This window comes from Eurytemora carolleeae, unplaced genomic scaffold, assembly GCF_000591075.1.
Source record: "Eurytemora carolleeae unplaced genomic scaffold, Eaff_2.0 scaffold1224, whole genome shotgun sequence".
NCBI classification, from domain to species: Eukaryota; Metazoa; Arthropoda; class Copepoda; order Calanoida; family Temoridae; genus Eurytemora; species Eurytemora carolleeae.
Genome location: NW_019397212.1, coordinates 85,232 through 96,325, shown reverse-complemented (window position 1 = coordinate 96,325; position 11,094 = coordinate 85,232). Strand labels below are relative to the sequence as shown.

The 11,094-nt window shown below is 34.9% G+C and overlaps 1 protein-coding gene across 1 annotated transcript; it reads left to right on the top strand.

Annotated features, from left to right (window-relative positions):
• Positions 1 to 293: 293 nt before the first annotated feature.
• LOC111712766 (T-box protein 12) lies at positions 294 to 1,574 on the top strand (the record flags this gene model as incomplete). Its single annotated transcript, XM_023487486.1, is given in 1 exon segment — positions 294 to 1,574. A coding segment is annotated over 1 exon segment (1,119 nt), but the record flags the coding sequence as incomplete, so codon positions are not given.
• Positions 1,575 to 11,094: the final 9,520 nt, after the last annotated feature.

The following is an 11,094-nucleotide window of genomic DNA, read 5'->3' as shown; positions in this document are numbered from 1 at the left end:
TATATTTTCAGTCAGATCTCGGCACCCGTCCTTACAGGGTAGTACCATACATACAATTAATACTTAGGCCAATGCCACCCATACACACAGATATGGAACCAATCGGAACCTTAACCAAACCAACAAACTTCAGTATAGCTGCAATCATGTCCGGATTAGAAAACAAACAGATTCCAGAATCTCTTGGTATCAAAAAAGAACCGGAGGATTTGTCACCAGAAACCAGTATTGAAGATAGAATCACGCCCAAAAAGGAAAGAAAAAGTAGAATTATTGAGACATCAAACTGCTCTGAACTAGACGGAGTCAAGTGTACCCTGGACAACAAGGAGCTATGGGACAAGTTCTGTGAGTTTGGAACAGAGATGATTATTACAAGAACAGGACGGAGAATGTTCCCTACAGTGAGGGTTAGCTTCTCCAACCTTGAGACTGAACCTGGTACTAAATACTTGGTTCTCCTGGATATAGTTCCTTGTGACAACAAGAGGTATAGATATGCATACCATAGATCAGCTTGGTTGGTGGCAGGTAAAGCTGACCCACCTCCTCCCCACCGTCTTCACCCACATCCAGATGGTCCTTTCTCCATGGACCAACTTAAGAAACAAGTCATTGGGTTTGAAAAAGTCAAGATAACTAACAATGAGTCGGATAATTCAGGTCAGATTATCCTGAATTCTATGCATAAGTTCCAACCAAGGGTTTATCTTGTCAAAAGAAAAGACGGTCAAAATGGTCCAGTTACAGATATTGAAAGAGAGAAGTACAGAACTTTCGTCTTTCCTGAAACACAGTTTACAGCAGTCACAGCTTACCAGAACCAATGCATCACCAAACTCAAGATTGAATCCAATCCTTTCGCTAAAGGATTCAGAGACTCTGCAGGTTCCGATTTTGATGATCACTCTTATCCCCCTGGAAATCCTTTCTCAGGAACCCACCTACCTGGAGGTATGCCAGGTATGGATCCCTTCTCAAGACTTCATTATCAGAACCACACAGAGTCAAACAACAACCTGATCATGGCTGCTGAGAAGGCGAGGTTAATGATGATGTATCCAAACTCCAGATCCATCCTACCCCCAACCAGCTCCTCCAGCAACCTATCCTATCATCTTCCTCTCTCCCAAGAGTTACTGGCTCGATATAGTGCTATTCAAGCCAGCCTAGGCCTGTACAACCCTGCCTTTCTAGCAGCGGCTATTAGAAACTCAACTCCTACGTCTATTCCATCTTCTCTTAACTCTTCCCTTTCTTCACCAAGATCTCCTGATCTACCTTCTCCAAAACCTCACAGGTTTTCTCCTTACATCATTCCTCGTTCAGGAGATTCCCCCGCCCCTCATTCTCCTCTCAGTGAGGAACGCCCTGTTTCCCCTCCTACCTCTTTCCCCCAGCTCTCAAGATAGTGATATATATATACCTCCTACCCCTCACTCAACTATCCTGTCATATCATGTTGGTGTCAAATTATCATAATAAATTAGACGTAGTTTTGTCATAAGTGGCTGTGAAGCTAGATTGTATGTTATTTGTTATAAGAATCTTTAGAAATAAATTATTATTCGAAATTGTTCTTTTTCAATTATATGTTCGTGTTGGTGTTGTATATTGTAAAGAATGTTCCCCCCTATAATCCACTTTTTGTGCATAGAAATAGGACACTGTCGTTTATAATACTTTGATTGATCTGGAGCCTTTAACCAATCAGAGACGGGGGTTTAAGTTCCGACCAATAGGATCCATTCCAGCTCTGGACGACTGTTTGGCTTTTTATATCAATTCTCAAGCTTTGAATCAATTTTCTGTCTTGCTGTCAAAATTTCAATTGTAAACGGTGAGGTCGTCAATCAAACTTTTAACTTATTTTATTCCACAGTTTAAAAAATATTTAATAAACCTTTTTTTTACCCTTTCAATAAAAATTTTTGTTTAAAAAAATCCAACGACGGTCTAAATTTCAAAAAGAAATGGATTTTCTTTCCAAGAATAAAACTTGGAGGATTGTTTTTAAAACAATAAAGTTTTAGGAGCTTTTGGTTTAAAGATGAAATTACTTAACTTAAAAATTCATTTAGTAAAATAGTTATAATAATACAAATGGATATAATTGTTCTTATTGTTTGTACTGCCAGAAGAAAAAGAAATGGACAATTTTTCCTTTGTCTATTTCGATGGATCGTTTCATATTTGTTAATTGAATTGTTGATAAAATGATACAAATTATAGCCTAAACTAAAGTCAAGAATTTGTTGAGAACAATCTTTGTGCAACGTACCCACAATCACAACCAGTTTAACTTTTGATATTTAAAGGGAGTGTTCGCGAAAAATGAAAGAGGGTATAGGCTTAATGCGATAAAAAAGCGCTTTTGATCGCTACTGATCTTACTTCTATCTGTTGCGTCTATAAGGAGAAAATTGTTAAAGACGTCTCATACCGAAGAGCGTAGCGCCCATACAAATTGAGGAAGTTGGAACATACGACTTAGACCGTAAAAAAATCAAATTAATATCAAACAAATCATTCAGATATTACAACCTATAGTCATCGATTATCTTTCGCCACATTTGTATATATTTAATATTTCATACTAGTTTTGATTTTGGTTTTTAAAATAATATTTAGCTTACAACTTGTTTTCGAACATTCCTGGAAAATATGAAAATGTCGTCTTCATTACCAACAATCCTCGAAACAGGAATAAACGTTTGTATAAGTAACTCTCAGATCATAACAATTAAAACATATTATGAAAAATAAACTATATACAAATGTGGCGAAAGATAATCGATGACTACAGGTTGTAATATCTGAATGATTTGTTTGATATTAATTTGATTTTTTTACGGTCTAAGTCGTATGTTCCAACTTCCTCAATTTGTATGGGCGCTACGCTCTTCGGTATGAGACGTCTTTAACAATTTTCTCCTTATAGACGCAATAGATAGAAGTAAGATTAGTGGCGATCAAAAGCGCTTTTTTATCGCATTAAGCCTATACCCCCTTTCATTTTTCGCGAACACTCCCTTTAAATAAAGTTTCTAAAAGACTGTTGCGAATTAATGATGGCACTGATTTTATAGATAAGGTCACTGAAAATCTACTTTTGTAATCCCATTAAGTTTTAATATTTCAGCATTAAATGGTGTTATCTATCAAAGTTGCAGCGACTTTGAAAACTTTTTCGGGACAACTGTATGTAATAAGTGACATGAACCAGTTGTACAAATATGCATGAATATAAGTATAATATTTATTGTGCTTGTATAAATAGCCTGTATTCAGGCAGTAATAAGCCTGGAGAAGTGAGGTATGGCTGCGTGTGGCCTAAATGTGACATGAAGGCAGTAAAAGGTGCAGTAAAGCCGAGCCAGGTCCAGCCAGGCACGCGAGCCTGGCCATAAACATGAATTGGTCGTATTACCCTTGTAAACCAAGATAAAGGGTTAAGTGAGGATATTTCTAGCTGACAGTGGACTGCCTAGGTGATTAGTCAAGCAGTTGCCTAGTTTTTTCACTATATTTCTTCAATATTTAAGCTTTAGACACACTTTCTATCTGTCTACAGTGGTCCTCAGGATAATGTGGAAGGGACGCACAACCACGTCAATTCAAATTGATAATGTTTCATATTCACGTTTGATAGAGATTTAAAAAAAACTTTTTTATATATTTGATTCTTTCCACAACTAGTGATGGTACGTCATTATACGACTACGTGAGCAGATAACTTTTAAATCGTAAATTATATTGATATATTTACAATACATATAATCAATTGTATTCAACTTGTACAACAGTTTTTATGCACTCACAACTAGTTTTAATCTTTTGATGAATTGTAAATCTAGAAATTTAAAATGATATTAAACAACTTTGAAACTTCTTTTTCTTAAAAAGTAAACATAAAACATAATATGGTCTGTGTAGACTATCGCTGTTAATATTTACACATTCCATCTCAATTTTGGTTGAACGGTGGTAATATCTAGTACTATAGTGTTGTGTATAAAGTTAATGGTTTTATATTGACACTAACTTCAACTGATCAGGGGCGTAGTGGGGGGGGCGGTACCCCTGTTCACCCCCTAAACATGCACCCCCTACGCCCCCCTAGAGCCAGAGGCAGGCTCTAATTTATCAAACTTACATATATATTCAAATTTTTTACTTTTCTTTATCAATCGACAATGTCACAATTTGTCCATTTTATGATTATTTTTCAAATACTTTCTTGTACCTTAATCTTATTTACAATATTTTTTTCGCGGGGTTTCATTTAAAACCAAATTCAGTCTCTCAGAGCAAGATGATTGACGCAGAGTTTTATTAAGCTTTAAATAATACTGTCTCCAGTGTAATCTACAGTGGCACAAATAGGGGGGGGGGGCCAACCGAGTTTCGACCCCCCTTAGCATGTTTCAACCCCCTCTCGCCCCCCCCCACTCTTACTTGGCTCCAGCATGAGCATGATTGTGAATCATCTTTTATCAAATTTTGTCAATTAAGAAAAAATACCAAAATTTTTCTTTGGCGCTTCGTGCATCATTTCTAAAAGAATTTCTAACTATTTTCTCGTTTTTGACTTAAAGAAAGTCGGTCTTAATTTATCCTCTAAAAAAACTGTAAATATGTTACTTCTCATGAGTATTTTAATAGATATACCATTTAAGGTTACACAAAACCTGACAATCTAAGAAGAATAACAATATGAAATATAATAAGGATTATATTGGACTATCAGGACTTTTGAAGACTATAAGAAGAAAACAGGGATAAGCCCTTACTGGCAAACAATAACAGGGGGACAACGATCAGAAAGACTATTATGGATTATGGACAGGCAAAATAAAGTCGAGTTCTGCCAGGAAATAAAAAGGACTGCACAGACCTACGGTTAAGGGACTATATAGTGGACAAATATGACTAGAAAACGAATTTCATAAAACTGCTGTAGACTGTAATAGGGGACTTTATATATACATAGTGAATATGGCTGAGCTAGGGACTTAAAGACACTTAGAAATACATGAAAAGACGCTAAAAGAACAGAATTTTTTTGCCGCTTCGCGCACATGTCTCAATAAATAACTCATCCAGAACCAGGTTAGGGTTTACCAACCTGTTAACAGTATGCATTTTAAAGCGGGTTGAAGTTTTTTTGTAAACACAAGAACAAGTCATCAATATTATAATAATTTGGTATATTATTTAGCACTGTTTTTTTTTACCTCAAATCAAAGTTTTTTTGCTCTTTTAATACTAGATTTTATAATGGTATGATTGGTAATTATGGTCAGGGTAGATTAATATAGAGTTTAAGCTTTAATTTTTTTTCCTAGTACAGGTTTTAGAAGGGGGGTGCACATCAACCGTTAGGGAGTTGCACAAAAAAGTACACCCCCCCCCCCTAGGCTAAACCTCCACTACGCCCCTGCAACTGATATCTTACAATTTATACTGTCAAATACTAAAGCATCGTGGACAAAAATCCTCGGAACATTAATAAGATCTGATAAACTGTAGTAAAGTCTCATACCGCTTTACACAAGACTATATTTGACATTGATATCCAGACTAAATATTATATTATTAAGCAATCTAAAATTTGTTATTTGAAACCATGAAGGTTTCCTAAAGTAGTTATCATCCATCATAGACGCATCCACTAAATCCACGGACTTAAATTTATGTTTACACAAACCATTTAGCTTAACAAACATTAATTGAGCGAATAACGCGGCAAATTTGTGTTCATTCGCACACAGCAAGACGCGGCAAAACCATCCGTCTCCGGAGATCAAACTGTACACTGTAATCACTCCGAACTAAATTGCAGATTTTTCATGGTCCGCACAGAGGGGACTCCTCAGATCTTAACAATTACAGGGACAAATAAACACGAAAGAGGGGAGAGCAACCATTTCAACGTAAATTTTCCTTTTTCGAACCATTTTTCTATATGTTTTGTATAAACATACTTATTTCATACTATCACATCATTCAAGGTTATCAATCAATCTATTTACCTATTTTCAAACTTTGAGAATGTATGACATGGCATATTTGTCAACCAATCAAATAATTGTTTGGAAATACTGGAATTTGTTTTGATTGGTTTCTATTGAGTTTCCAGCTATTATACTTGGATTTATCTCTTGAAATCATTCTCTTCCGACTCCTTATCCAATTGAAATCATTCTCCTCTCCACCTCTATCTATCTATCCTAACCATAACCTTTAAGTTTATTTCAACCCCACCAGTATATTCTTTTCCATTTTATATACCCTTATCAAATGTATTTTACCTGCATTATGTATATAACTCATATCTTATCCCTCTCTCTGCCATTTAATCCTTCTTATTCTAATTTCATTAAAAATATTATCATCCCACTTTTCATCCAACACTCTCTCACCTTTTAAACCAGTACGTAATGAGTTTCTTATCATCGTTTAGATATATCTAAATAGATAACTCATTTATTTTCAGTTCTCAATTTCAGTTTAATTTCCATATTACTCTGTGTCCAACCATTTTCCAATTAATTTTAATGTCAACCCAATCCGTCACGCTTTTATAATTAAATCTTTAATTATACTTAATTTATTATTTGTGTACAGTGGAACCCATAAAACTTTGGAACAGGAAGATGACTGTTTTGTATTTTATGTATTTTAATCTCTGAATCTGCAGCACAGCAATTGTGCAGTGTACACTGTACATTTCTCCAAATAAGTTGATTCTTAAGCTACCTGGTAAAACTATTTTCTTTTCACTAATATACGAATAAATACACAAAAATACACATAAGATTGATTTGATGTCGTCTTCCTATTCTACAGTTTTATATGTCTCTTTGCTTTAAAGGTATTTAGTAAAATATGATGTGCATTCATAAAAAGGATAAAAATTAAAATTAAAAAGTCTCACTGAATTGTTATTTTTCTTTCACCCACATAGATCAAGGCTGAGTTGAAAAGTTACATAACTTTTCAGGGCTGTGTGGGCTTTAAATTTTCTCAACGCCTTGGTCTTTGATTTTATCTCAATACATTTCTTACTTTTTTGTTGTCATGGACATGTACGTTTTAGAACTTTAAAGCACTTGTTTTATATGTTTTTATTTAATCATTCACTTACTTAATGCAAAGAAAGCCATAATTCTAACTTCTTAACATTTCACAGATAAATAATTGTCATTGTCAGTTAAGAAGTTAACCATCTATATTTAGTTACCCCCCTTCCCCTCCCAAACCCCCCCCCCCCAGCTATAACAACTGTCTGCAAATATTTTCTTTTGAGGAGGTTGGGTTGGGCTGGCTGAGTAAACTAAGGCGGAGTCCAGAACTCATAAATCTTAAATCATGAAAGAAGAAGAGTATTTAGAACCAACTGTCATCTCTAGTTTAGTTTCAAATTGATCAATCTTAAACCATTCTCTAAAGGTGACACAAGTATGTGTTCTTGTAAACCTAATAAAGATGTATAGAAAAAGAAAAAAAATATAGCATGATGATGATGCAGATATAATGATTTGGTAACGATTATTAAAACGTTAAAATAATCTTTTATATATTCGAAATCAAAGAATTATGATACGATTTTAAGTTATGACACTGTAACAATAAAAGTTTTTTGTTTTGTTTCTGTTAATATCATTATTACACAATACATCTATTATCTAAGAGACCCTTCTTTAGGATGATTAAGCTGTATTTTAGTCAGGGAAGTCAAGCAATTATACAGATCTCAAATATTTTGACAAGAATAATTACGTATGTGTGTGCTGATAAGTCAAATAAATGATATATATATTTCGGATCACGAGTAAAATTATGGTTGCACAATGTATATCTATATCTATCTATATAATAAAACAAGACATTCATACATATGTTGTCTATAGCCGGCCAAACGGCTGGACCGAATGGGCTGACATTTGTTTGGCTTTATTTTATTTAGGGAACCTATGGGTACCTCGGGGTTGATATAGGCTTTTACAAAAAATGTGGAAATTTCACGGGTAACGCCGGGCCATTTAGTTAAAATCATGATTTACCAGCCTATGGACCCATCTTATTGAAGCCTCTAACTTTATTAGGACAGGAAGAAGTCAAAGAACCAGACCCAGGATAAAGCTACAACAACAACAACAACATGTAAACGAATAATAATATATACCCCGGGCAACGCCGGGCACTCCAGCTATTCTTCTAAATAATAAAGCTCTTCGCTCATTTCTATTTTCGCTAAAGCAGGCCAAACGGCGGAACCAAATTGACTGACATTTGTTATGGAACCCCCGGGTGGTGATATAGGCTAAAACATTGGACACGGGCAAAGCTGGGCACTTAATCTAAAATCATAATTTCAGACCAAGCTCAGGTAAAAGGCGGGCCGGAGTAACTATAACGAGTAACCTGGGCAACGTCGGGAACTTCAGCTAGTACTGTATTAAAATCAAGCATAGTTGTATGTTTAGTATCTTGACTATAATAGTGTTGGTTGTATTTATATACTGTATATAAATCAAGTTGACTGATTAGAATACGGTTTATCTAATTATTCAATTAGGTAAGTTTAGGGGTTATAAAAGGAAGGATGGAGTTTAGGGGGGTCTTAAAGGAGATATAGGTAGGGGTTGGTAAAATGAATGGAGGGAATGGGATAATAAGAAAGGGTTAAGGCGGGGTTTAAAAGGAAGGTTCATGGAGGTAAGGGATCGAGGTAAGAGAGGGTAAAAGGAGTAAAAGAGCTAGGGAAGGGGTAAAAGGGAGGAGAAAGAAGTATACGGGGTTCACACTGTAAGATTCACAGTACACAGCCTATGCGTAGAAAAAATGTTTGCGTGTTTCCCACTTTTTCTTGTTCTTGTATTTTCTTGTTTCTGCAGTTGAACCAGGTGAGTTAGACCCCCTGCAGCCCCCCTGGGGATCCAAAAGCTCAATTATTTGTCGAAATTGTAAATAGTAAATACTCCACATTTTTTATCAGGAACCAGATCTTAGCTGACGGCCCACACGCATACAGGCGCAACAAATTTATTTGGTCAAAAACATTTTTGGACAACTCCAATTGCCTTCCTTTGTTGTGTAATTTGTGGAGGTGATCCAGAACTTGAGCCAAAATAAGATTTTAACTTTTCAGCCTCAAAAATATAATTTAAAAATACAAATCAGGGGATCTCTAAAACCCGTATTTGAGTAATTCCCGGCGTTGCCCGTGGAAATTCAATAACCGCCCACAACACTCGGTAAACGATCTCCTGACCCGTCGTTTGTGGTTGGCAGTACTTCTATGGAGTATATAAAGGAATTTAGTCTTTATCATAAATATCAAGTTTTCGAATCACTTTGTCTGTGCAACCTGATAGTGTAAACCTTTGATTTTTTAAACTTGGATTATTAAAAATTATTGGACCCAATTTTTTTGCGGGACCTTACAAGACCCCAGGTGTGAGGGAGGGTTATGATTTACCTAAATTTGGAAAGTTTACTAAATAAAATATAAAATATAGCCCGGCGTTATAATATATAAGTGCCCGGCATTGCCCGTGGAATTTTTTTCAAATAGAATTAAAAAGAAAAATAGATGTTACCTCCGAGGTACTCAAGGTTTCCTCAAAAATGTCAGCCCATTCGGTCCAGCCGTTTGGCCAGCTATAGCTGACATACAAATATATAAATATGAGCGAAGAGCTTTATTTTATAGATTTGCGATTTTTTCTGCATATATTTGGTTTTATGTAAAATAAAATTACTGCAGAAAAAGTGACATGTGAAAGATAAAATTAATACTGAATAGAGTCTTGAAAACATGGTTGTGACCAGTCTATATCTAATCTTGTTCTGTATATTTAAAAGGCGAGAATCAGTCTTGGGTATTCAGGTTAAACACCATCTGTGATATAATTTGAAACATCCTTATTTGGCGGATTTGTAGACTTTGTGGTTTGGCGGATTTGCTCAGACCATTCCGCGGTTTAAGTGTTAAACACAGGAAACCACAACTACAGGATTGTTAGAACCAGAAATACTGGAGATAAAAATACTTTATTTTAAGTAAATCCTTTTTTAAATACAGAAATAATTCAACAATGAAGTTTAATTGTTAAAATAATTTGTTGAACACATGATATCGCAATTATTATTAAAAACATGAAAAACATGCCGAAACTCGCAGTAATTTTAAAATTTTTTATGATATAATTTTATAATCTAAATTAATTTGCTAGTTATAGTACCCAGCTGAAAAAATTGACCCTATTGGAGTATTTTACGAATATTACCATGTCCACTTGTTTTTGTTATAGATTTCAAAGTTTAAAGTTTTGTTTGTGTGGTCTTACAATATTTTAAATGGTTCGGTTATTGTTAAAGTAATAGTTGATTGGGGAAATATTGTTGTTAACCTGGTGTGCACCTAAGACCTGCAGGTTAAAGAACAATTGACTGATTGAGTGTTTGTTGTAAAACCGTTTGTCTCGCGCAAATGGCACGCGTACACATTTTACAAACAGTCAACCAACTCACGTTATACTAGAATAGAATACAATTTTTATTTTGTATTATTGTAACAGAAAAGAGCAAAAGAAAAGTAATACCAAATAAATCATAAACTGAACATGTAATAGATGTATGTATTCGACATGTACATTTACAATATACAAACTCAATAAAATATATGCACGGATGGTGTATGTACGGATTGGTAACAAATGTCAACCAACATGTGCTCAAGAGTTCATTTTATAATCTTTATACATTGTTTCAGGACATAGAAAGTGTCGGTGACCGGATTCTTTATGCAAAGTTTCAAAACTTAGAACGCGTCGGTAACCGGTTTCTATTTAAGGCTAAGCAAATTAATGCAATCGGAATCTTTAAAAGCGTCGGTGACCGGATTCTTTATGCAAAGTTGCAAAACTTAGAACGCGTCGGTAACCGGGCCTAGCAAGTAATGATAGCAGTATACTTTTTGTTGTTGTGATGATTAAAATGGTATGAAAATGGTATGAAAATGGTATGAAAATGGTTTGAAAATGGTATGAAAATGGTATGAAAATGGTTTGAAAATGGTATGAA